At 50.0% G+C, this 26,655-nt stretch overlaps 2 protein-coding genes and 3 long non-coding RNA genes across 5 annotated transcripts; all 5 read left to right on the top strand.

Moving 5' to 3' along the window:
* The first annotated feature begins 2,447 nt into the window (after positions 1-2,447).
* On the top strand, positions 2,448-3,215 carry LOC139825663 (uncharacterized). The gene is made up of 3 exons (XR_011735878.1): positions 2,448-2,550; positions 2,768-2,830; positions 3,139-3,215. It is a non-coding gene; the product is annotated as an uncharacterized lncRNA (long non-coding RNA).
* A 3,103-nt stretch (positions 3,216-6,318) lies between these two features.
* Positions 6,319-8,842, top strand: LOC136112306 (gastrokine-1-like). The gene is made up of 6 exons (XM_065856887.2): positions 6,319-6,478; positions 6,835-6,888; positions 7,168-7,308; positions 7,526-7,636; positions 8,121-8,262; positions 8,575-8,842. The coding sequence occupies exons 1-6, from the start codon at positions 6,353-6,355 to the stop codon at positions 8,673-8,675; spliced, it is 675 nt and encodes a 224-aa protein (XP_065712959.2). The 5' UTR covers positions 6,319-6,352; the 3' UTR covers positions 8,676-8,842.
* A 3,926-nt stretch (positions 8,843-12,768) lies between these two features.
* On the top strand, positions 12,769-13,803 carry LOC139825641 (uncharacterized). Its single transcript, XR_011735839.1, has 4 exons — positions 12,769-12,847; positions 13,065-13,172; positions 13,390-13,452; positions 13,761-13,803. It is a non-coding gene; the product is annotated as an uncharacterized lncRNA (long non-coding RNA).
* Positions 13,804-16,851: 3,048 nt separating this feature from the next.
* On the top strand, positions 16,852-19,478 carry LOC136112272 (gastrokine-1-like). Its single transcript, XM_065856822.2, has 6 exons — positions 16,852-17,104; positions 17,461-17,514; positions 17,794-17,934; positions 18,152-18,262; positions 18,747-18,888; positions 19,201-19,478. The coding sequence occupies exons 1-6, from the start codon at positions 17,018-17,020 to the stop codon at positions 19,299-19,301; spliced, it is 636 nt and encodes a 211-aa protein (XP_065712894.1). The 5' UTR covers positions 16,852-17,017; the 3' UTR covers positions 19,302-19,478.
* A 3,034-nt stretch (positions 19,479-22,512) lies between these two features.
* LOC139825659 (uncharacterized) lies at positions 22,513-22,939 on the top strand. The gene is made up of 3 exons (XR_011735873.1): positions 22,513-22,587; positions 22,693-22,752; positions 22,844-22,939. It is a non-coding gene; the product is annotated as an uncharacterized lncRNA (long non-coding RNA).
* The last annotated feature ends 3,716 nt before the right edge of the window (positions 22,940-26,655 follow it).

Here is a 26,655-nt window from a genome sequence, read left to right as displayed (position 1 = left end):
CACCTCACTCTCTATCCTCCTCCTCCTGGCTCTGCAACTACAGGAGGCCGGGGCAGCACCTTGTGGACAACGTGGAACTGGTAGGCGGGCAGGCGGGGGTGGGCACCCAGCCCAGAGATTTCCAGTAAGAAATCCCCGAGGATCCGTGTGTTTGTCCATCCAGCCCTTGACGGCTGTTGCACACGGCCTGGAAACAGTATTTTGAGAGCTGCCAGGTGCCAGCAAGCAGGTCATCATGGACCCTCTGCAGCTTTGGGAACCTCCCCCCACGTCTGGGTCCCACATCATTACCTGACGCCCCCTCCAGTCACCGCAGGTCACTGAGAAAGAAGCAGATGACAAGATCTAATGGAATGTGCTTGATTCCAGATGTGCCTGTAGCCGACGGCCTTGCGACTCCTCTCCCGGCCCTTGTCCGGGAGAATCACGGCAATCCCTCAGGTCTGTTACTTGAACCAGTGAGCATTTAGAGTTTAATATTCTGAAGATGTCCGTTGAAATATTTCCTGGGACCTTCTGTTGTGTCTCTCTGCAGACACGGTTGGACGCAAGGGATTTCTCGGGTACCAACTGGCTTCTGGAGCTGACACTCAGGGCAGTCTCATGGGTAGGTCGTATCTTTTTGCTTCCTTGGGGAGCTGCCAGCTCAAAGCTGTTCAGTGATGACGGGATCACAGGGTGTGCTGGAAACGACTTTTGGGTGTTCAGTTGCAGGCGTGAATCAAGGGAGGGCTTTTCCAGCATCGCAGCTCGCCTGGCATCGCAAGGGTGAGTGCTCAGCCTTGGCTGACTTCACGGGCTAAGCTCTCGTGTTCAGTAGGCGTACAGTCGGGGGTGGGCACCCAGCCCAGAGATCTCCCAGTAAGAAATCCCTGAGGATCCGTGTGTTTGACCATCCAGCCCGTGAGGGGTGTTGCACACAGCCTGGAAGCAGTATTTTGAGAGCTGCCAGGTGCCAGCAAACAGGTCATCTCGGCCCCTCAGCAGCTTTGGAAACGTCCACCCACATCTGGGTCCCACCTGTCCCCCCTCCAGTCACCGCAGGTCACTGAGAAAGAAGCAGATGACAAGATCTAACGGAATGTGCTTGATTCCAGATGAGCCTGTAGCCGATGGCCTCGGGACTCCACAGCCGGCTCTTGTCCGGGAGCATCACGGCAATCCCTCAGGTCTGTTGCTTGAACCAGTGAGCATTTAGGGTTTAATATTCTAAAGACGTCCATTGAAATATTTCCTGGGAGCTTCTCTGTTGTGTTTGTCTGCAGACACGGCTGGACACAAGGGATTTCTAGGGTACCAACTGGCTTCCGGAGCTGACACTCAGCGCCGTCTCATGGGTACGTCGTGCCTTTTTAGTTCCTTGGGAAGCCGCCAGCTTAAAGCTGTTCAGTGATGATGGTGTGCATCACGGTGTGTGATGGAAACTTCTCGTGGCTGTTTAGGTGCAGGTGTGAACACCGGGAGGGCTTTTCCAGCATCACAGCTCGCCTGGCATAGCAAGGGTGAGTATTCAGCCTTGGCTGACTTCACGGGATAAGCACTTGTGGACAGTATTTTATTTCTCCGGAATTTAACTTTATACTTTCCATTAAGGTCATCAAAAAGCAAAGCCTAAGGCAGAAAGACAAAAAGCTTCCCGGCATCCCTCAGTCCTCAACAAAGTCCTCAAGGAACTGGACAAAGTAGTAAATGGTGGGTATATATTGCCCTTCAGCTGAAGTGCTTCTCAGAAGGGCGTTTTCCCCAACTGAACTAGCACCCTCAAATGCTCTGACTTTGTTTCTGAGTGTTGTCCATGTACTTTGAGAAATACCTCCTTCTGAAAATATTGGTTCTTGAAGAGGTTACTTCTCATTAAACTGACTCCATTTCTTTCTAAAGACCTGAGCCATGAGCCTGCAGAACGAGCTGTTCTGTGGTGTGTGTCACAAGGTCTGATGGAAACTTCCTGTGGCTGTTCAGGTGCAGGTGTGAGCGCAGGGAGGGCTTTTCCAGCTCCTCGCGTGGGTCCCATGCCACAGCACACCTGGCATGGCAAGGGTGAGTGCTCAGCCTTGGCTGACTTCACGGGCTAAGCACTCGTTTTCAGGATTTTATGTGACGAATTTAACTTTCTACTTTCCCTTAAGGTCCTCAAGGAACAAAGCCTAAGGCGTTAAGAAGAAAGTCTTCCCGTAAATCAGTCCTCAACCAAGTCCTGGAGGAACTGGACAAAGTAGAGCACGGTGGGTATATATCGCTCTATAGCAGAAGACTTGGGAAGTGGAGGTTTAGATACACGTGCTCCTCAGAAAGGCGCTTTCCCCAACTGAACTGACACCCCTAAATGCTCTGGCTTTGTTTCTGAGTGTTATCAATGTATTCTGAGAAATATTGCCTCCTGAAGATCTTGGTTCTTGAAGAGGTTACTTCTCATTAAACTGACTCCATTTCTTTCTAAAGACCTGAGCCATGACACTGGGGAGAAAGTGGCGATGCAGAAAAGAGGCGACCAGGTAGTGCCGATCTACGATGACGGGACTTGGGCAATGAAATCACGAGGCATGCCAGGTAATTGCTGTCCTTTGGTCATGCAGCGTCATGAACCAAAATCCCTGTGTCTGCAGGCTCTTCAGCAGCCAAACTCTTGCCTTGAGTGCTCCCCCAGGCACAAGGGAGGGGATCCCTCCTGTGCACTGAGGTCCAAAGGGATGTGCTGCTTAGGGGGAACCTGCCCCGTCCTCCTGCATCCTCTGCTGAGCCTTTACCTTTCTCTGATTCTTGGCAGAGCTGCCCAACCCTGGGGAAGCCCGCCAGGCTGGAATCAACGGCCTCCTTGACAAGATTCCAGGTACAGAGCAGCCTTGCAGGGGCCAGAAGTGGGAGACAAGGCCTGAAGGCTGGGGGAATGCAAGCATTGCCCGTGCTGGAGCAAAGGCAAAGCGGGGAATGAGGCTCAGGTGTCTCCCCATGGGCCGGACTCTGTCCTCCTGGGGTGTGGGTCCCCCAGGGAGGGAGAGCTGGGGGTGGCATTCTCTGACACAGGGACGGTTTTTGTCTGTCTCGCTCCAAGGGACAGTTGTTCAAACCGCTGTCAGACCTCGTGTGAGATCACCGGTAGTGTGCAGGAAACACTAAGGTACAGAACTGTTCATGCAGGTTGGAGCACCAAGAAGAACAACAATACTACAGACTCCGCGACCTACAAGAACCGCTGCTTAGAAGCCGTCGCGGGGGTCTTGGGCTCCATCCTGTTTGGGATAGTGCTGTTTTGTGTATGCTGGCTGTGCAAGAGGAGGATACTAAAGTGAGTTGTTGAGCAGGGGGTGTTGCCAAACTCCTGTATCAGATGGCGGCCATTGGTCTTGAAACATTTAGAGCCAGGGTACTCTGAAGTGCCCGGTTACTCACTGCCCAAACTCCACGGAGGCTCCTGCTGAAGGATGGTTTAACTGGCCGCTCAGCTCCTGGGTGCTCTTTTCGAAAACCTGGTCTTCCTGTTCCAAGTGTTATTTAAAAGTGACTCTGCCTCAACAAGAGCTGACCCAGCAACAGACGTAGGCAGAGCAAGGGCAGGAAGAAAAACAAGGGACGACATTGCCATGGAAAGTGAGAAGCACAATAGTGACGTGTTCCTACCAGCAGAAATCACCCTGTTGGGTGCTGCTGTAAATCCCAGATGTTCACCTCGGCCAGGGTGTCCCTGCAGCTCCGACCGCTGCTCCCCCGTGCAGCCGGGTGCCCGTACCCCACGGGTCACCCAGCGCTGCCCCGCAGCCTCGCACCCCCCGGCACCGCGGCCACGGCGGGGCCTCAGCAGCCTCTTCTCTCCGCAGGCGCCGCGAAGCCAAGGCCAAGGCAGCTGGGAACGCGGCACAGCAATAAACAGAGTTGAGCAGCACAATTGTCTGGGAACTCACCAGTTCTGCGCCGAACTTCATGTTGGGGCACGCGGGGAGGTGGATGCCGCGGTGCCAGCGGGCAGGGAGCTGGGCGGGGGACCCTCCGTCGGCTGGGGGGACACAGCTTCCCTGGTGGGACCGGCCTGCGGAGCTGGGCCAGGAGGGAGAGCTGCAGAGAGAGGAAACATTGGGGGCGTTTCACAAAATGACTTCAACCTCATGTCCACCAATTCCCACTTTTACCATCACATAACACATCGTGATGCTTCATACATCTTCCAGCATTCTTCTTCCAGCAATAGCTTAAATTAACCACCTGTCCTAAAGTAACCATTAAAGCTTTACAGAAGAGAGGAAACTGCTGCTGAACCACGTGCTGCGGAACCACGTGCCGCGATTTCTTTGTATGAGCTGCGATTTCTTTGTCAGTAATTGCAATGTATGGAGCAAGAGACCTGAGGAATTGCCTTTCTTAGATTCCAGATCAATAAATATGTATGTGTGTGAAAAGTTTAAACTAAACTCATCATGGAGTTACAAATTATTTATATCACGGGCCATGCTAATTCGTGCAGGCATGGAGTGCTTCATTCAGCTTTATTCACTAACTGAAACATTTTCATTGAAATAAAGTTTCATCCAAATAAAGTCGTTTCCTGTCAGTCTGCTGATTTTCTTAATTTTTCAACGCTATTCTGTTTCACTGAAACACAGAGGCTTTGTTACCATTACTTCAAAGTCACTTCCTGGAGACCTGGCATATTAATTTGATGCTATTTACTACTGTATTTCATTAGTTTGTTTTCACATATGTCCAGTGTCGTGTGTCAGAGCGCTGTGTACTGGTTCCACAGGAAGCGGAGCTTTTTGTACCCGCATAGTTGGTGATTAAATCTCATACATTCACAATAAGGAACAAAATGAGTTTCTGAGCATTGAGTGGTCTGTCGGAAGGAAATCCCATATTCCAGTGCTAACCAAGGAAGCAAAGTGTTTGCTGCTTACAGACCACAGGAATTTAATTGTCATATCACATTCTGGCTGTTTTCTTGCACGTGACATTTCACAATGATAATAGTTATTCAGATTTCAATGGATTCAAATGTAGACTGCTGAGGAGGAGAAGGGGGCTCAAAAAGAGATTGCTGAGCAGAGACACGACAGCAAAGGCTCTGGTGAACCTGAAGAGACGGCAATGCTGGGACTCTCAAACTCTCCATGGCTGATGTAGATCTATAGATATTCTTAACAGCGCAGAATGTGGAGCCGCTCACCTTCCAAGAAAAGATCCTGCTCAACAAGAACCAGGCCCGAGCTTTACCACTAAACACAACTCCATCATCTACAACCATCACTTCAGGAACTCGGGCTGCCTGGAAAACACAGCTCTTCACCCTTCCTCGTTTAATTCAAATTGTCATTTAAATCGGAAAAGCCGATTACAAGACATTACAAGACACAGGACTTACTCCTCTGTTCTGATGCTGCTTTTCTCACATTCAGGATGCTGAGACAACCTGATCTCTGAGGGAATTTTGGTTTGTTTTAAGCAGAAAACTAGATATTCTCATTGGAATCACCAACAAGACATCTAACAAGAGTCTTTTACGAAAAAAAATCCTTAAACTACTGTAAACGAAGGCAGCGGGAAGGCGACAACTGCGGGGCCGCCCCTGCGGGTCCCTGCGGCGCAGCAGCCCCGGCCCCGCCGCCGCCTCAGCCGCCTCTTCCCGCCCTTCGTCCCGCCCGTTTTTCTCCCCTCAGGGCCCGGCGGCCCCTCCGCGCCTCCCGCCGCCGCTGCCCCTGCCCTGCGCCGCGCTCGCGGGACCGCCCACGGGGACTTTATACAGCAAAACACTATTCCTTTAAATAAAGTGCGGTTGGCAAGTCATTCCGGAACCTTTACAGTGATTCTCTGCCACAGTTCGCACACCAAAGGAAACTGACCAACGGGACACAAAAGCCCAAGCATTCATGACCCTCCCTAACTGAACAAGCAGGTCTTTCAGGAAGAATTTACATCACAGAAAATGAGTTGAGGCAAGCTGAAAAAAATTATTGTTGCCACCTAAAATAACAGACACCCACAGGATTGAATTGCCTACTTATTGTAAAACCATTTCCAGGGGCAATGTTGTATTTGGCACCTGTACTTTGGTGCACTCTATGGCTCCATGGTACCTTAGAGCACATTTTGGAAGGTACAAGGGCTTTTATTTACTTTGTCGACTCTAAGGTTTTTTTTAAAAAAAAAAAACCATAGTCTATGTCTGCTCTAAAGTTTGATGTGAATTTTCAAAAGTAATTAGTAAAGGCCGGAAAGTTCCTAGTAAAAAAATCCGCGGCAAATGGATTCTTATCTGATAAGAACCAGACTCTGGTTGGCCAAAATCTGCACAAGTACAACCCCCATATTGATGAAGTACTTACAGCAGGAAACAATTTTCAGTGACACGCAGACAGAGATACAAATGACAGAATTATTTCAACACTTAAGCGCTCCACACCTAATGCTGAAAACATATATAAAGTGGACGGTTCCCGCTGCTCGTTCCACCTGCACCAGCATCCGCTCTGCAGTCAAGATGAAACTCACCGTGAGTATGCGGCTTTCCTCCTTATAAACTACAACTTTGATTCACCACCATTGCCTTTCTCTCTCTGAAGTGTCTTTAGCCAAGTGTCTCTAGCAAAAGGGAATTCTCTGGGGAGGGTTTTGTCCTCCACAGTGAGCAACTCAGACCCCGTTACACTGATCAGACCAGGAGGTAAGGATTTTGTTAAAGGTTGAACTGCACATTATTCCATCTACAGGAAGCCTAACCCATGTCCATTTTTGTCAACGCTTTTGCACACCTGGAGCAAGGAAAAAGCAAAAGGGCCCTGGGATTCTCCTGACCAGCTGTGTCAGCCAGAGCTGCAGTTACACTCTTGGTTTTGCTTTTCCTTCCAGGTTGTGACCACCGTCCTGCTCGGACTCTTGCTGACTCCAGCCATCGCTGAATACGTGAGTACAGGGACCAGCTCTCACACACGTTGCCGCTGTTTCTCTGGGCCCTGCTGCTGGAGCTTTCCTTGCTTCTGTCCCATCCCTTGGGCACAGAGAAATATGAACCGTCTTTCATGCATAAACCTCTCAAACCTCCAGATGACCATTTGTCTCTGGTCACTGTAGGCGCTTACAGTGAACCCACGTTTCTTCTGTTATAGCAGTGATTTTCTAGAGCTTTGGGGAGAGAACTGACTAATTTGCAAGTCTAAAGTGTTTTTTCATTGTGTGTTCCAGTTTCAGAACCAGCAAGTCACCAGGGAAATCAGGGTTAATGGCGGTATCCAATTCCTGAGCATCAACCCGGAATTGCGTGTGGTCACTGTCGAGCAAAGGAGCGAATCTGGGCCATGGAAAACCATTTGGAACTTCAACACGGTGAGCGGCAAGGAGCAAGCTTGTGCAGAAAATGCACAGGGAGACGAGCTCTGCTAAAGCTGACTAAAATACAGGACTTGTTTCTTTAGTCTTAACATTTTCAGTCCAAGTTTGAGGGAAAAGCTCTCTGCATTTATGACTTTTTGAATGCAATTTTAATTCCAATCTTAATTATTGAAAAACTGAATTCCTAGTTGTGAATAACTTTATTTTCCAGGGCTTTATTGCAACTGAACTGATGTCCGAAGGAATTTGCGTCATTTCCCAAATGAACAGAAACCTGCTGCCCACCTTTGAGACGTTCCCCACAGTGATTCAGGGTTTCCAGGTGAGATCAAAAAGGATGCTTGCCATGCAGCGTTTTCATGGGTCTGCAGTGTTACAGACAAATTCAATGTCAATCCCACTCATTCTGGCTGCCTGCATCTTTACCCTGGAGTTCATCGAGCTGTTTCTTCCCTGTGCTTTTTCTTTGTTAGAGGATGATATTTTCCAAGCGGCAGGACTGTTGTTCTGAGCAGTAACGTTGCTTGGGACTTGGCCACAGGGACGGTTTTCTCTGAGCAGGTTTAGGTTGGCAGGTTGTTCTCTTTAGCCTCGCAGCACCTGGACTCTCTCAGGAACATCTGCCGCAGGAGCTGAATTCAGCGCTTGCCAAGGGCCCCAGAGTCACCCAGGGGAGGAAAAGCCTGCACTAAATACACTGCTGAGGAAAACACCAAACACCGAGTCACCATCCCGACACAGGAACATGCACAGCATCCCCTGGGCCAAGGCACTGATGGTGCTGCATTCTGTGCTTTGATGTTCAGGGTCTGAAGGGTCAAATACAACCAACACGTGAGATCACATTCGTCTTCGGCCAGAGAGTTGTCCCTGACCTCAGGATTTACGGACCTGACATCTTCAACACGTGCAGAGAGTCCACAACCGTAGTGGCTTCTCCAGTTCCCCGTGAGTACAAACAGATGAAGATCTCTGTAACTAACCAGTATAAACCGGAGCCTTACTGCAGGCTGATTGTCTGCAAACCCTGTATGACAAAGATGCTCCACAGATCAGGTGCAGGCTGTTGCATTCAGACACAGCAGCATTTCCAGCCCCTCATGTTTGCTTTTCTTTCGTCATTGCTTTGGTACTTTAGAAGGTGCAATTTGCTTAGAACACAAGTGCAACATGCCAGGTATTTAGGGCTACCAAAGAGCCCACAGATCACTTAACACCTTATCTCATGGAATTTGCTTTTGTTTTTTCTTCTTTTTAAAGAACTTCAACCCATCTACAACGAAGGAGCCTGCACTACACTCGATGTCCTGAACCTTGTGCAGCTGAACTACTGCCGTTCCAACGTCAACGTCAAGGTCTGAAAACCTCACCTTCCTGCAACCACGTACGGATGCTCGATCGCTGCTGCACTAAGCCAACCTCGATGCTGTTCTTCCCTGACATCTCCTCTGCCAAGCGTTCCCTTCCTGATGATTCTAATGCTGAAACAGGTCAACTGTTGACCACAACTTTCAATAAAGCGCCTTAGCATGGATTAACTCTGGCTACTTTCTCATTGCTGTACCCTCCATCACCTATGAGCACATCCAGAAACACAGTGTGATTGTATCTACCCCTTTTGAGCCCTTCACATGCTCTTTCAAAAGCCTGATCTTGACACAGGGCACAACCACAGAGGTGGGCGAGCATCACAGTGTGGCCATCACAAATAAGATCTGCAGAGTTCAGACCTTTTTAGGGAAAAGGAGTCTAATTGGTAGGATTTAGAGAGCTGGTGTGTTCCTAGAGTGGAGTCCTGTATTTCCTCTGTTCTAACGAAAGTGGCAGGGTGCCCTGGGCTACCCAGTGAATACAAATCTCTCTCTCAGAACACCAGCCATGCAACATCCCGCAGTTTCTGTTCCCCTCCCACCCATCCCCAGAGGTCTATTCTGCAGCAGTTGGGGAGGAGACAGATTCACTTTGGCCCATTTCAGGCCAAAGCAGCTGAATTCCCTGCATTAGCACACACCAGTCCCTGTAGAGGAGACAGACAGGAGTTTGTTGCTGCTCATCTCCTGCCTTTTGCTGTTACACAAGTTCTTGGAATCCCCTTACACACCATCTGCTCCCCTTCTACTCAGGCTGAGACTAAATATGACAGAAAGAGGCAAGAATCAAAGCTGAGGAGGGATTTTCACTTTTGCGGCTGTTCAACCCCTCCAGGGATGGTGACTCCAGCACTGCCCTGGGCAGCCTGTTCCAATGCCCCACAGCCCTTTGGAGAAGAAACTGTTCCCAAGATCCTACCTCAGCCTCCCCTGGCACAACCTGAGGCCCTTTCCTCTCGTCCTGATGCTCGTTCCTTGGGAAAAGCGACAAATTCATCGGATGTTACAGGGTGACCTCTCTATTAGCTTGCACAAAACTTTCTTTTCTGAGAAGCAGGGATGAAGTGGATCTCTACCATGACACTGATCTATACCACACTATGCAGCCCTGCTTGCTAAGGCCTTTGGGTCACTGGATCTGGTATAATGTGATTTAAGTCCCGACCTAGCAACACAAGAAAAGAGCATTTTTAGGGATGCCAGAGAAATGACGACGTTTCTGTACAATGGGACATTCCACTCTATGGCTTGAATATGCAGCATCAATTCCTAAAAGTTTTACTTTATTTGAAATACGGCATCTATACATCTCTATCATACTGAAATGAGGCGTGAAGAAAGGAAAACTCATGACTACTGTAAAGAACATGTAATAAAACTGCCCAGATTTAAGATCACAGATATATTCCAAATATCTCAATGCGACAATTGCGCTTGCAGGCTCTTGTCCTCCTCGGGGACTTCAACCATTCCAACATCTGCACGGCTTCTGAGACGAGGGAATAGCCCTGGGGGATGAAAATTTGGACGTGAGTCAACATTGTGAGCTGGCAGCTCAGAAGGTCCATGGTATCCTGGGCTGCACCTTGGGCTGTGAGGTCACAGAGCCCCTCTGTGTCACACCCTGGTGTGTAGAGCTGTGCACGGACACCGCTCTGGCAGTGCTGGCAGCGGCAGCAGCGGCGGCAGCAGCATTTGCAGCGGCAGCAGCATTTGCAGCGGCAGCAGCGGAAGCTCCAGCATTTGCAGCAGTGGCGGCAGTGGCCAAAGCAGCAGCAGCATTTGCAGCAGCAGCGGCAGTGGTCACAGCAGTAGCATCATTTGCAGCAGCAGCGGCAGTGGTCACAGCAGCAGCATCATTTGCAGCAGCTGTAGTGGTCACAGCAACTGCAGTATTTTTAGCAGACTAGTGGCAGTGCCACAATGCAGGGGTGGGGGGTCACCTCACTCGTTATCCTCCTCCTCCTGGCTCTGCAACTCCAGGAGGTTGGGGCAGCGCCTTGTGGACAACGTGGAACCGGTAGGCGGGCAGGCGGGGGTGGGCACCCAGCCCAGAGATTTCCAGTAAGAAATCCCCGAGGATCCGTGTGTTTGTCCATCCAGCCCTTGACGGCTGTTGCACACAGCCTGGAAACAGTATTTTGAGAGCTGCCAGGTGCCAGCAAGCAGGTCATCATGGACCCTCTGCAGCTTTGGGAACCTCCCCCCACGTCTGGGTCCCACATCATTACCTGACCCCCCCTCCAGTCACCGCAGGTCACTGAGAAAGAAGCAGATGACAAGATCTAACGGAATGTGCTTGATTCCAGATGTGCCTGTAGCCGATGGCCTTGCGACTCCTCTCCCGGCCCTTGTCCGGGAGAATCACGGCAATCCCTCAGGTCTGTTACTTGAACAAGTGAGCATTTAGAGTTTAATATTCTGAAGATGTCCGATGAAATATTTCCTGGGACCTTCTGTTGTGTCTCTCTGCAGACACGGCTGGACGCAAGGGATTTCTCGGGTACCAACTGGCTTCCGGAGCTGACACTCAGGGCAGTCTCATGGGTAGGTCGTATCTTTTTGCTTCCTTGGGGAGCTGCCAGCTCAAAGCTGTTCAGTGATGACGGGATCACAGGGTGTGCTGGAAACGTCTTTTGGGTGTTCAGTTGCAGGCGTGAATCAAGGGAGGGCTTTTCCAGCATCGCAGCTCGCCTGGCATCGCAAGGGTGAGTGCTCAGCCTTGGCTGACTTCACGGGCTAAGCTCTCGTGTTCAGTAGGCGTACAGTCGGGGGTGGGCACCCAGCCCAGAGATCTCCCAGTAAGAAATCCCCGAGGATCCGTGTGTTTGACCATCCAGCCCGTGAGGGGTGTTGCACACAGCCTGGAAACAGTATTTTGAGAGCTGCCAGGTGCCAGCAAACAGGTCATCTCGGCCCCTCAGCAGCTTTGGAAACGTCCACCCCCATCTGGGTCCCACCTGTCCCCCCTCCAGTCACCGCAGGTCACTGAGAAAGAAGCAGATGACAAGATCTAACGGAATGTGCTTGATTCCAGATGAGCCTGTAGCCGATGGCCTCGGGACTCCACAGCCGGCTCTTGTCCGGGAGCATCACGGCAATCCCTCAGGTCTGTTGCTTGAACCAGTGAGCATTTAGGGTTTAATATTCTAAAGACGTCCATTGAAATATTTCCTGGGAGCTTCTCTGTTGTGTTTGTCTGCAGACACGGCTGGACACAAGGGATTTCTAGGGTACCAACTGGCTTCCGGAGCTGACACTCAGCGCCGTCTCATGGGTACGTCGTGCCTTTTTAGTTCCTTGGGAAGCCGCCAGCTTAAAGCTGTTCAGTGACGATGGTGTGCATCACGGTGTGTGATGGAAACTTCTCGTGGCTGTTCAGGTGCAGGTGTGAACACCGGGAGGGCTTTTCCAGCATCACAGCTCGCCTGGCATCGCAAGGGTGAGTGCTCAGCCTTGGCTGACTTCACGGGATAAGCACTTGTGGACAGTATTTTATTTCTCCGGAATTTAACTTTATACTTTCCATTAAGGTCATCAAAAAGCAAAGCCTAAGGCAGAAAGACAAAAAGCTTCCCGGCATCCCTCAGTCCTCAACAAAGTCCTCAAGGAAATGGACAAAGTAGTAAATGGTGGGTATATATTGCCCTTCAGCTGAAGTGCTTCTCAGAAGGGCGTTTTCCCCAACTGAACTAGCACCCCCAAATGCTCCGACTTTGTTTGAGTGTTGTCCATGTACTTTGAGAAATACCTCCTTCTGAAAATATTGGTTCTTGAAGAGGTTACTTCTCATTAAACTGACTCCATTTCTTTCTAAAGACCTGGGCCATGAGCCTGCAGAACGAGCTGTTCTGTGGTGTGTGTCACAAGGTCTGATGGAAACTTCTCGTGGCTGTTCAGGTGCAGGTGTGAGCACAGGGAGGGCTTTTCCAGCTCCTCGCGTGGGTCCCGTGCCACAGCACACCTGGCATGCCAAGGGTGAGTGCTCAGCCTTGGCTGACTCCACGTGCTAAGCACTCGTTTTCAGGATTTTATGTGAGGAATTTAACTTTCTACTTTCCATTAAGGTCCTCAAGGAACAAAGCCTAAGGTGTTAAGAAGAAAGTCTTCCCGTAAATCAGTCCTCAACCAAGTCCTGGAGGAACTGGACAAAGTAGAGCACGGTGGGTATATATCGCTCAATAGCAGAAGACTTGGGAAGTGGAGGTTTAGATACACGTGCTCCTCAGAAAGGCGCTTTCCCCAACTGAACTGACACCCCTAAATGCTCTGGCTTTGTTTCTGAGTGTTATCAATGTATTCTGAGAAATATTGCCTCCTGAAGATCTTGGTTCTTGAAGAGGTTACTTCTCATTAAACTGACTCCATTTCTTTCTAAAGACCTGAGCCATGACACTGGGGAGAAAGTGGCGATGCAGAAAAGAGGCGATCAGATAGTGCCGATCTACGATGACGGGACTTGGGCAATGAAATCACGAGGCATGCCAGGTAATTGCTGTCCTTTGGTCATGCAGCGTCATGAACCAAAATCCCTGTGTCTGCACGCTCTTCAGCAGCCAAACTCTTGCCTTGAGTGCTCCCCCAGGCACAAGGGAGGGGATCCCTCCTGTGCACTGAGGTCCAAAGGGATGTGCTGCTTAGGGGGAACCTGCCCCGTCCTCCTGCATCCTCTGCTGAGCCTTTACCTTTCTCTGATTCTTGGCAGAGCTGCCCAACCCTGGGGAAGCCCGCCAGGCTGGAATCAACGGCCTCCTTGACAAGATTCCAGGTACAGAGCAGCCTTGCAGGGGCCAGAAGTGGGAGACAAGGCCTGAAGGCTGGGGGAATGCAAGCATTGCCCGTGCTGGAGCAAAGGCAAAGCGGGGAACGAGGCTCAGGTGTCTCCCCATGGGCCGGACTCTGTCCTCCTGGGGTGTGGGTCCCCCAGGGAGGGAGAGCTGGGGGTGGCGTTCCCTGACACAGGGACGGTTTTTGTCTGTCTCGCTCCAAGGGACAGTTGTTCAAACCGCTGTCAGACCTCGTGTGAGATCACCGGTAGTGTGCAGGAAACACTAAGGTACAGAATTGTTCATGCAGGTTGGAGCACCAAGAAGAACAACAATACTACAGACTCCGCGACCTACAAGAACCACTGCTTAGAAGCCGTCGCGGGAGTCTTGGGCTCCGTCCTGTTTGGGATAGTGCTGTTTTGTGTATGCTGGCTGTGCAAGAGGAGGATACTAAAGTGAGTTGTTGAGCAGGGGGTGTTGCCAAACTCCTGTATCAGATGGCGGCCATTGGCCTTGAAACATTTAGAGCCAGGGTACTCTGAAGTGCCCGGTTACTCACTGCCCAAACTCCACGGAGGCTCCTGCTGAAGGATGGTTTAACTGGCCGCTCAGTTCCTGGGCGCTCTTTAACAAAACCTGCTCTTCGTGTTCCAAGTGTTAGTTTAAAGTGACTCTGCCTCAACAAGAGCTGACCCAGGAACAGACGTAGGCAGAGCAAGGTCAGGAGGAAAAATGAGAGACGACATTGCCATGGAAAGTGAGAAGCACAATAGTGACGTGTTCCTACCAGCAGAAATCACCCTGTTGGGTGCTGCTGTAAATCCCAGATGTTCATCTCGGCCAGGGTGTCCCTGCAGCTCCGACCGCTGCTCCCCCGTGCAGCCGGGTGCCCATACCCCACGGGTCACCCAGCGCTGCCCCGCAGCCTCGCACCCCCCGGCACCGCGGCCACGGCGGGGCCTCAGCAGCCTCTTCTCTCCGCAGGCGCCGCGAAGCCAAGGCCAAGGCAGCTGGGAACGCGGCACAGCAATAAACAGAGTTGAGCAGCACAATTGTCTGGGAACTCACCAGTTCTGCGCCGAACTCCATGTCGGGGCACGCGGGGAGGTGGATGCCGCGGTGCCAGCGGGCAGGGAGCTGGGCGGGGGACCCTCCGTCGGGCTGGGGGGACACAGCTTCCCTGGTGGGACCGGCCTGCAGAGCTGGGCCAGGAGGGAGAGCTGCAGAGAGAGGAAACATTGGGGGCGTTTCACAAAATGACTTCAACCTCATGTACATCAATTCCCACTTTTACCATCACATAACACATCGTGATGCTTCATACATCTTCCAGCATTCTTCTTCCAGCAATAGCTTAAATTAACCACCTGTCCTAAAGTAACCATTAAAGCTTTACAGAAGAGAGGAAACTGCTGCTGAACCACGTGCTGCTGAACCACGTGCCGCGATTTCTTTGCATGAGCTGCGATTTCTTTGTCAGTAACTGCAATGTATGGAGCAAGAGACCTGAGGAATTGCCTTTCTTAGATTCCAGATCAATAAATATGTATGTGTCTGAAAAGTTTAAACTAAACTCATCATGGAGTTACAAATTATTTATATTACGGGCCATGCTAATTCGTGCAGGCATGGAGTGCTTCATTCAGCTTTATTCACTAACTGAAACATTTTCATTGAAATAAAGTTTCATCCAAATAAAGTCGTTTCCTGTCAGTCTGCTGATTTTCTTAATTTTTCAACGCTATTCTGTTTCACTGAAACACAGAGGCTTTGTTACCATTACTTCAAAGTCACTTCCTGGAGACCTGGCATATTAATTTGATGCTATTTACTACTGTATTTCATTAGTTTGTTTTCACATATGTCAAGTGTCGTGTGTCAGAGCGCTGTGTACTGGTTCCACAGGAAGCGGAGCTTTTTGTACCCGCATAGTTGGTGATTAAATCTCATACATTCACAATAAGGAACAAAATGAGTTTCTGAGCATTGAGTGGTCTGTCGGAAGGAAATCCCGTATTCCAATGCTAACCAAGGAAGCAAAGTGTTTGCTGCTTACAGACCACAGGAATTTAATTGTCATATCACATTCTGGCTGTTTTCTTGCACGTGACATTTCACAATGATAATAGTTATTCAGATTTCAATGGATTCAAATGTAGACTGCTGAGGAGGAGAAGGGGGCTCAAAAAGAGATTGCTGAGCAGAGACACGACAGCAAAGGCTCTGGTGAACCTGAAGAGACGGCAATGCTGGGACTCTCAAACTCTCCATGGCTGATGTAGATCTATAGATATTCTTAACAGCGCAGAATGTGGAGCCGCTCACCTTCAAAGAAAAGATCCTGCTCAACAAGAACCAGGCCCGAGCTTTACCACTAAACACAACTCCATCATCTACAACCATCACTTCAGGAACTCGGGCTGCCTGGAAAACACAGCTCTTCACCCTTCCTCGTTTAATTCAAATTGTCATTTAAATCGGAAAAGCCGATTACAAGACATTACAAGACACAGGACTTTCTCCTCTGTTCTGGTGCTGCTTTTCTCACATTCAGGATGCTGAGACAACCTGATCTCTGAGGGAATTTTGGTTTGTTTTAAGCAGAAAACTAGATATTCTCATTCGAATCACCAACAAGACATCTAACAAGAGTCTTTTGCGAAAAAAAATCCTTAAACTACTGTAAACGAAGGCAGCGCGAAGGCGACAACTGCGGGGCCGCCCCTGCGGGTCCCTGCGGCGCAGCAGCCCCGGCCCCGCCGCCGCCTCAGCCGCCTCTTCCCGCCCTTCGTCCCGCCCGTTTTTCTCCCCTCAGGGCCCGGCGGCCCCTCCGCGCCTCCCGCCGCCGCTGCCCCTGCCCTGCGCCGCGCTCGCGGGACCGCCCACGGGGACTTTATACAGCAAAACCACTATTCCTTTAAATAAAGTGCGGTTGGCAAGTCATTCCGGAACCTTTACAGTGATTCTCTGCCACAGTTCGCACACCAAAGGAAACTGACCAACGGGACACAAAAGCCCAAGCATTCATGGCCCTCCCTAACTGAACAAGCAGGGCTTTCAGGAAGAATTTACATCACAGAAAATGAGTTGAGGTAAGCTGAAAAAAATTATTGTTGCCACCTAAAATAACAGACACCCACAGGATGGAATTGCCTACTTATTGTAAAACCATTTCCAGGGGCAATGTTGTATTTGGCACCTGTACTTTGGTGCACTCTATGGCTCCATGGTACCTTAGAGCACATTTTGGAAGGTACAAGGGCTTTTATTTACTTTGTCGACTCTAAGGTTTTTTTCAAAAAAACCCCATAGTCTATGTCTGCTCTAAAGTTTGATGTGAATTTTCAAAAGTAATTAGTAAAGGCCGGAAAGTTCCTAGTAAAAAAATCCACTGCAAATGGATTCTTATCTGATAACAACCAGACTCTGGTTGGCCAAAATCTGCACAAGTACAACCCCCATATTGATGAAGTACTTACAGCAGGAAACAATTTTCAGTGACACGCAGACAGAGATACAAATGACAAAATAAAATTATTTCAACACTTAAGCGCTCCACACCTAATGCTGAAAACATATATAAAGTGGACGGTTCCCGCTGCTCGTTCCACCTGCACCAGCATCCGCTCTGCAGTCAAGATGAAACTCACCGTGAGTATGCGGCTTTCCTCCTTATAAACTACAACTTTGATTCAACACCATTGCCTTTCTCTCTCTGAAGTGTCTTTAGCCAAGTGTCTCTAGCAAAAGGGAATTCTCTGGGGAGGGTTTTGTCCTCCACAGTGAGCAACTCAGACCCCGTTACACTGATCAGAGCAGGAGGTAAGGATTTTGTTAAAGGTTGAACTGCACATTATTCCATCTACAGGAAGCCTAACCCATGTCCATTTTTGTCAACGCTTTTGCACACCTGGAGCAAGGAAAAAGCAAAAGGGCCTTGGGATTCTCCTGACCAGCTGTGTCAGCCAGAGCTGCAGTTACACTCTTGGTTTTGCTTTTCCTTCCAGGTTGTGACCACCGTCCTGCTCGGACTCTTGCTGACTCCAGCCCTCGCTGAATACGTGAGTACAGGGACCAGCTCTCACACACGTTGCCGCTGTTTCTCTGGGCCCTGCTGCTGGAGCTTTCCTTGCTTCTGTCCCATCCCTTGGGCACAGAGAAATATGAACAGTCTTTCATGCATAAACCTCTCAAACCTCCAGATGACCATTTGTCTCTGGTCACTGTAGGCGCTTACAGTGAACCCACGTTTCTTCTGTTATAGCAGTGATTTTTTAGAGCTTTGGGGAGAGAACTGAGTAATTTGCAAGTCTAAAGTGTTTTTTCATTGTGTGTTCCAGTTTCAGAACCAGCAAGTCACCAGGGAAATCAGGGTTAATGGCGGTATCCAATTCCTGAGCATCAACCCGGAATTGCGTGTGGTCACTGTCGAGCAAAGGAGCGAATTTGGGCCATGGAAAACCATTTGGAACTTCAACACGGTGAGCGGCAAGGAGCAAGCTTGTGCAGAAAATGCACAGGGAGACGAGCTCTGCTAAAGCTGACTAAAATACAGGACTTGTTTCTTTAGTCTTAACATTTTCAGTCCAAGTTTGAGGGAAAAGCTCTCTGCATTTATGACTTTTCGAATGCAATTTTAATTCCAATCTTAATTATTGAAAAACTGAATTCCTAGTTGTGAATAACTTTATTTTCCAGGGCTTTATTGCAACCGAACTGATGTCCCAAGGAATTTGCATCATTTCCCAAATGAACAGAAACCTGCTGCCCACCTTTGAGACGTTCCCCACAGTGGTTCAGGGTTTCCAGGTGAGATCAAAAAGGATGCTTGCCGTGTGGCGTTTTCATAGGTCTGCAGTGTTACAGATAAATTCAGTGTCAATCCCACTCATTCTGGCTGCCTGCGTCTTTACCCTGGAGTTCATTGAGCTGTTTCTTCCCTGTGCTTTTTCTTTGTTAGAGGATGAGATTTTCCAAGCGGCAGGACTGTTGTTCTGAGCAGTAACGTTGCTTGGGACTTGGCCATGGGGACGGTTTTCTCTGAGCAGGTTTAGGTTGGCAGGTTGTTCTCTTTAGCCTCCCAGCACCTGGACTCTCTCAGGAACATCTGCCGCAGGAGCTGAATTCAGCGCTTGCCAAGGGCCCCAGAGTCACCCAGGGGAGGAAAAGCCTGCACTAAATACACTGCTGAGGAAAACACCAAACACCGAGTCACCATCCCGACGCAGGAACATGCACAGCATCCCATGGGCCAAGGCACTGATCGTGCTGCATTCTGTGCTTTGATGTTCAGGGTCTGAAGGGTCAAATACAACCAACACGTGAGATCACATTCGTCTTCGGCCAGAGAGTTGTCCCTGACCTCAGGATTTACGGACCTGACATCTTCAACACGTGCAGAGAATCCACAACCGTAGTGGCTTCTCCAGTTCCCCGTGAGTACAAACAGATGAAGATCTCTGTAACTAACCGGTATAAACCGGAGCCTTACTGCAGGCTGATTGTCTGCAAACCCTGTATGACAAAGATGCTCCACAGATCAGGTGCAGGCTGTTGCATTCAGACACAGCAGCATTTCCAGCCCCTCATGTTTGCTTTTCTTTCGTCATTGCTTTGGTACTTTAGAAGGCGCAATTTGCTTAGAACACGAGTGCAACATGCCAGGTATTTAGGGCTACCAAAGAGCCCACAGATCACTTAACACCTTATCTCATGGAATTTGCTTTTGTTTTTTCTTCTTTTTAAAGAACTTCAACCCATCTACAACGAAGGAGCCTGCACTACACTCGATGTCCTGAACCTTGTGCAGCTGAACTACTGCCGTTCCAACGTCAACGTCAAGGTCTGAAAACCTCACCTTCCTGCAACCACGTACGGATGCTCGATCGCTGCTGCACTAAGCCAACCCCGATGCTGTTCTTCCCTGACATCTCCTCTGCCAAGCGTTCCCTTCCTGATGATTCTAATGCTGAAACAGGTCAACTGTTGACCACAACTTTCAATAAAGCGCCTTAGCATGGATTAACTCTGGCTACTTTCTCATTGCTGTACCCTCCATCACCTATGAGCACATCCAGAAACACAGTGTGATTGTATCTACCTCTTTTGAGCCCTTCAAATGCTCTTTCAAAAGCCTGATCTTGACACAGGGCACAACCACAGAGGTGGGCGAGCATCACAGTGTGGCCATCACAAATAAGATCTGCAGAGTTCAGACCTTCCTTAGGGAAAAGGAGTCTAATTGGTAGGATTTAGAGAGCTGGTGTGTTCCTAGAGTGGAGTCCTGTATTTCCTCTGTTCTAACGAAAGTGGCAGGGTGCCCTGGGTTACCCAGTGAATACAAATCTCTCTCTCAGAACACCAGCCATGCAACATCCCACAGTTTCTGTTCCCCTCCCACCCATCCCCAGAGGTCTATTCTGCAGCAGTTGGGGAGGAGACAGATTCACTTTGGCCCATCTAAGGCCAAAGCAGCTGAATTCCCTGCATTAGCACACACCAGTCCCTGTAGAGGAGACAGACAGGAGTTTGTTGCTGCTCATCTCCTGCCTTTTGCTGTTACACAAGTTCTTGGAATCCCCTTACACACCATCTGCTCCCCTTCTACTCAGGCTGAGACTGAATATGACAGAAAGAGGCAAGAATCAAAGCTGAGGAGGGATTTTCACTTTTGCGGCTGTTCAACCCCTCCAGGGATGGTGACTCCAGCACTGCCCTGGGCAGCCTGTTCCAATGCCCCACAGCCCTTTGGGGAAGAAACTGTTCCCAAGATCCTACCTCAGCCTCCCCTGGCACAACCTGAGGCCCTTTCCTCTCGTCCTGATGCTCGTTCCTTGGGAAAAGCGACAAATTCATCGGATGTTACAGGGTGACCTCTCTATTAGCTTGCACAAAACTTTCTTTTCTGAGAAGCAGGGATGAAGTGGATCTCTACCATGACACTGATCTATACCACACTATGCAGCCCTGCTTGCTAAGGCCTTTGGGTCACTGGATCTGGTATAATGTGATGTAAGTCCCGACCTAGCAACACAAGAAAAGAGCATTTTTAGGGATGCCAGAGAAATGACGACGTTTCTGTACAATGGGACATTCCACTCTATGGCTTGAATATGAACTAAGGAGTATCAGTTCCTAAAAGTTTTACTCCATTTGAAATACGACATCTATACATCTATATCATACTGAAATGAGGCGTGAAGAAAGGAAAACTCATGACTACTGTAAAGAACATGTAATAAAACTGCCCAAATTTAAGATCACAGACGTATTCCAAATATCTCAATGCGACCATTGCTCTTGCAGGCTCTTGTCCTCCTCGGGGACTTCAACCATTCCAATGTCTGCACGGCTTGTGAGACCAGAGAATAGCTCTGGGGAACGAAAATTTGGACGGGAGTCGAGATTGTGAGCTGGCAGCTCAGAAGGTCCATGGTATCCTGGGCTGCACCTTGGGCTGTGAGGTCACAGAGCCCCTCTGTGTCACACGCTGGTGTGTAGAGCTGTGCACGGACACCGCTCTGGCAGTGCTGGCAGCGGCAGCAGCGGCGGCAGCAGCATTTGCAGCGGCAGCAGCATTTGCAGCGGCAGCAGCGGAAGCTCCAGCATTTGCAGCAGTGGCCAAAGCAGCAGCAGCATTTGCAGCAGCAGCGGCAGTGGTCACAGCAGCAGCATCATTTACAGCAGCAGCGGCAGTGGTCACAGCAGCAGCATCATTTGCAGCAGCTGTAGTGGTCACAGCAACTGTAGTATTTGTGGCCAAGCTAGTGGCAGTGCCACGATGCAGGGGTGGGGCGTCACCTCACTCGTTATCCTCCTCCTCCTGGCTCTGCAACTCCAGGAGGCCGGGGCAGCGCCTTGTGGACAACGTGGAACTGGTAGGCGGGCAGGCGGGGGTGGGCACCCAGCCCAGAGATTTCCAGTAAGAAATCCCCGAGGATCCGTGTGTTTGTCCATCCAGCCCTTGACGGCTGTTGCACACGGCCTGGAAACAGTATTTTGAGAGCTGCCAGGTGCCAGCAAGCAGGTCATCATGGACCCTCTGCAGCTTTGGGAACCTCCCCCCACGTCTGGGTCCCACATCATTACCTGACGCCCCCTCCAGTCACCGCAGGTCACTGAGAAAGAAGCAGATGACAAGATCTAATGGAATGTGCTTGATTCCAGATGTGCCTGTAGCCGACGGCCTTGCGACTCCTCTCCCGGCCCTTGTCCGGGAGAATCACGGCAATCCCTCAGGTCTGTTACATGAACCAGTGAGCATTTAGAGTTTAATATTCTGAAGATGTCTGTTGAAATATTTCCTGGGACCTTCTGTTGTGTCTCTCTGCAGACACGGCTGGACGCAAGGGATTTCTCGGGTACCAACTGGCTTCCGGAGCTGACACTCAGGGCAGTCTCATGGGTAGGTCGTATCTTTTTGCTTCCTTGGGGAGCTGCCAGCTCAAAGCTGTTCAGTGATGACGGGATCACAGGGTGTGCTGGAAACGTCTTTTGGGTGTTCAGTTGCAGGCGTGAATCAAGGGAGGGCTTTTCCAGCGTCGCAGCTCGCCTGGCATCGCAAGGGTGAGTGCTCAGCCTTGGCTGACTTCACGGGCTAAGCTCTCGTGTTCAGTAGGCGTACAGTCGGGGGTGGGCACCCAGCCCAGAGATCTCCCAGTAAGAAATCCCTGAGGATCCGTGTGTTTGACCATCCAGCCCGTGAGGGGTGTTGCACACAGCCTGGAAACAGTATTTTGAGAGCTGCCAGGTGCCAGCAAACAGGTCATCTCGGCCCCTCAGCAGCTTTGGAAACGTCCACCCACATCTGGGTCCCACCTGTCCCCCCTCCAGTCACCGCAGGTCACTGAGAAAGAAGCAGATGACAAGATCTAACGGAATGTGCTTGATTCCAGATGAGCCTGTAGCCGATGGCCTTGGGACTCCACAGCCGGCTCTTGTCCGGGAGCATCACGGCAATCCCTCAGGTCTGTTGCTTGAACCAGTGAGCATTTAGGGTTTAATATTCTAAAGACGTCCATTGAAATATTTCCTGGGAGCTTCTCTGTTGTGTCTGTCTGCAGACACGGCTGGACACAAGGGATTTCTAGGGTACCAACTGGCTTCCGGAGCTGACACTCAACGCCGTCTCATGGGTACGTCGTGGCTTTTTAGTTCCTTGGGAAGCCGCCAGCTTAAAGCTGTTCAGTGATGATGGTGTGCATCACGGTGTGTGATGGAAACTTCTCGTGGCTGTTCAGGTGCAGGTGTGAACACCGGGAGGGCTTTTCCAGCATCACAGCTCGCCTGGCATCGCAAGGGTGAGTATTCAGCCTTGGCTGACTTCACGGGATAAGCACTTGTGGACAGTATTTTATTTCTCCGGAATTTAACTTTATACTTTCCATTAAGGTCATCAAAAAGCAAAGCCTAAGGCAGAAAGACAAAAAGCTTCCCGGCATCCCTCAGTCCTCAACAAAGTCCTCAAGGAACTGGACAAAGTAGTAAATGGTGGGTATATATTGCCCTTCAGCTGAAGTGCTTCTCAGAAGGGCGTTTTCCCCAACTGAACTAGCACCCTCAAATGCTCCGACTTTGTTTCTGAGTGTTGTCCATGTACTTTGAGAAATACCGCCTCTTGAAAATATTGGTTCTTGAAGAGGTTACTTCTCATTAAACTGACTCCATTTCTTTCTAAAGACCTGGGCCATGAGCCTGCAGAACGAGCTGTTCTGTGGTGTGTGTCACAAGGTCTGATGGAAACTTCTCGTGGCTGTTCAGGTGCAGGTGTGAGCACAGGGAGGGCTTTTCCAGCTCCTCGCGTGGGTCCCATGCCACAGCACACCTGGCATGGCAAGGGTGAGTGCTCAGCCTTGGCTGACTCCACGGGCTAAGCACTCGTTTTCAGGATTTTATGTGAGGAATTTAACTTTCTACTTTCCGTTAAGGTCCTCAAGGAACAAAGCCTAAGGTGTTAAGAAGAAAGTCTTCCCGTAAATCAGTCCTCAACCAAGTCCTGGAGGAACTGGACAAAGTAGAGCACGGTGGGTATATATCCCTCTATAGCAGAAGACTTGGGAAGTGGAGGTTTAGATACACGTGCTCCTCAGAAAGGCGCTTTCCCCAACTGAACTGACACCCCTAAATGCTCTGGCTTTGTTTCTGAGTGTTATCAATGTATTCTGAGAAATATTGCCTCCTGAAGATCTTGGTTCTTGAAGAGGTTACTTCTCATTAAACTGACTCCATTTCTTTCTAAAGACCTGAGCCATGACACTGGGGAGAAAGTGGCGATGCAGAAAAGAGGCGATCAGGTAGTGCCGATCTACGATGACGGGACTTGGGCAATGAAATCACGAGGCATGCCAGGTAATTGCTGTCCTTTGGTCATGCAGCGTCATGAACCAAAATCCCTGTGTCTGCACGCTCTTCAGCAGCCAAACTCTTGCCTTGAGTGCTCCCCCAGGCACAAGGGAGGGGATCCCTCCTGTGCACTGAGGTCCAAAGGGATGTGCTGCTTAGGGGGAACCTGCCCTGTCCTCCTGCATCCTCTGCTGAGCCTTTACCTTTCTCTGATTCTTGGCAGAGCTGCCCAACCCTGGGGAAGCCCGCCAGGCTGGAATCAACGGCCTCCTTGACAAGATTCCAGGTACAGAGCAGCCTTGCAGGGGCCAGAAGTGGGAGACAAGGCCTGAAGGCTGGGGGAATGCAAGCATTGCCCGTGCTGGAGCAAAGGCAAAGCGGGGAACGAGGCTCAGGTGTCTCCCCATGGGCCGGACTCTGTCCTCCTGGGGTGTGGGTCCCCCAGGGAGGGAGAGCTGGGGGTGGCATTCCCTGACACAGGGACGGTTTTTGTCTGTCTCGCTCCAAGGGACACTTGTTCAAACCGCTGTCAGACCTCGTGTGAGATCACCGGTAGTGTGCAGGAAACACTAAGGTACAGAATTGTTCATGCAGGTTGGAGCACCAAGAAGAACAACAATACTACAGACTCCGCGACCTACAAGAACCGCTGCTTAGAAGCCGTCGCGGGGGTCTTGGGCTCCATCCTGTTTGGGATAGTGCTGTTTTGTGTATGCTGGCTGTGCAAGAGGAGGATACTAATGTGAGTTGTTGAGCAGGGGGTGTTGCCAAACTCCTGTATCAGATGGCGGCCATTGGCCTTGAAACATTTAGAGCCAGGGTACTCTGAAGTGTCCGGTTACTCACTGCCCAAACTCCACGGAGGCTCCTGCTCAAGGATGGTTTAACTGGCCGCTCAGTTCCTGGGCGCTCTTTAACAAAACCTGCTCTTCGTGTTCCAAGTGTTAGTTTAAAGTGGCTCTGCCTCAACAAGAGCTGACCCAGGAACAGACGTAGGCAGAGCAAGGTCAGGAGGAAAAATGAGAGACAACATTGCCATGGAAAGTGAGAAGCACAATAGTGACGTGTTCCTACCAGCAGAAATCACCCTGTTGGGTGCTGCTGTAAATCCCAGATGTTCACCTCGGCCAGGGTGTCCCTGCAGCTCCGACCGCTGCTCCCCCGTGCAGCCGGGTGCCCGTACCCCACGGGTCACCCAGCGCTGCCCCGCAGCCTCGCACCCCCCAGCACCGCGGCCACGGCGGGGCCTCAGCAGCCTCTTCTCTCCGCAGGCGCCGCGAAGCCAAGGCCAAGGCAGCTGGGAACGCGGCACAGCAATAAACACAGTTGAGCAGCAGAATTGTCTGGGAACTCACCAGTTCTGCGCCGAACTCCATGTCGGGGCACGCGGGGAGGTGGATGCCGCGGTGCCAGCGGGCAGGGAGCTGGGCGGGGGACCCTCCGTCGGGCTGGGGGGACACAGCTTCCCTGGTGGGACCGGCCTGCGGAGCTGGGCCAGGAGGGAGAGCTGCAGAGAGAGGAAACATTGGGGGCTTTTCACAAAATGACTTCAACCTCATGCCCACCAATTCCCACTTTTACCATCACATAAGACATCGTGATGCTTCATACATCTTCCAGCATTCTTCTTCCAGCAATAGCTTAAATTAACCACCTGTCCTAAAGTAACCATTAAAGCTTTACAGAAGACAGGAAACTGCTGCTGAACCACGTGCTGCGGAACCACGTGCCGCGATTTCTTTGTATGAGCTGCGATTTCTTTGTCAGTAATTGCAATGTATGGAGCAAGAGACCTGAGGAATTGCCTTTCTTAGATTCCAGATCAATAAATATGTATGTGTGTGAAAAGTTTAAACTAAACTCATCATGGAGTTACAAATTATTTATATCACGGGCCATGCTAATTCGTGCAGGCATGGAGTGCTTCATTCAGCTTTATTCACTAACTGAAACATTTTCATTGAAATAAAGTTTCATCCAAATAAAGTCGTTTCCTGTCAGTCTGCTGATTTTCTTAATTTTTCAACGCTATTCTGTTTCACTGAAACACAGAGGCTTTGTTACCATTACTTCAAAGTCACTTCCTGGAGACCTGGCATATTAATTTGATGCTATTTACTACTGTATTTCATTAGTTTGTTTTCACATATGTCAAGTGTCGTGTGTCAGAGCGCTGTGTACTGGTTCCACAGGACGCGGAGCTTTTTGTACCCGCATAGTTGGTGATTAAATCTCATACATTCACAATAAGGAACAAAATGAGTTTCTGAGCATTGAGTGGTCTGTCGGAAGGAAATCCCATATTCCAGTGCTAACCAAGGAAGCAAAGTGTTTGCTGCTTACAGACCACAGGAATTTAATTGTCATATCACATTCTGGCTGTTTTCTTGCACGTGACATTTCACAATGATAATAGTTATTCAGATTTCAATGGATTCAAATGTAGACTGCTGAGGAGGAGAAGGGGGCTCAAAAAGAGATTGCTGAGCAGAGACACGACAGCAAAGGCTCTGGTGAACCTGAAGAGACGGCAATGCTGGGACTCTCAAACTCTCCATGGCTGATGTAGATCTATAGATATTCTTAACAGCGCAGAATGTGGAGCCGCTCACCTTCCAAGAAAAGATCCTGCTCAACAAGAACCAGGCCCGAGCTTTACCACTAAACACAACTCCATCATCTACAACCATCACTTCAGGAACTCGGGCTGCCTGGAAAACACAGCTCTTCACCCTTCCTCGTTTAATTCAAATTGTCATTTAAATCGGAAAAGCCGATTACAAGACATTACAAGACACAGGACTTACTCCTCTGTTCTGGTGCTGCTTTTCTCACATTCAGGATGCTGAGACAACCTGATC

This window comes from Patagioenas fasciata, chromosome 26 (assembly GCF_037038585.1).
Source record: "Patagioenas fasciata isolate bPatFas1 chromosome 26, bPatFas1.hap1, whole genome shotgun sequence".
NCBI classification, from domain to species: Eukaryota; Metazoa; Chordata; class Aves; order Columbiformes; family Columbidae; genus Patagioenas; species Patagioenas fasciata.
This window is presented reverse-complemented; position numbering and strand designations above follow the sequence as displayed.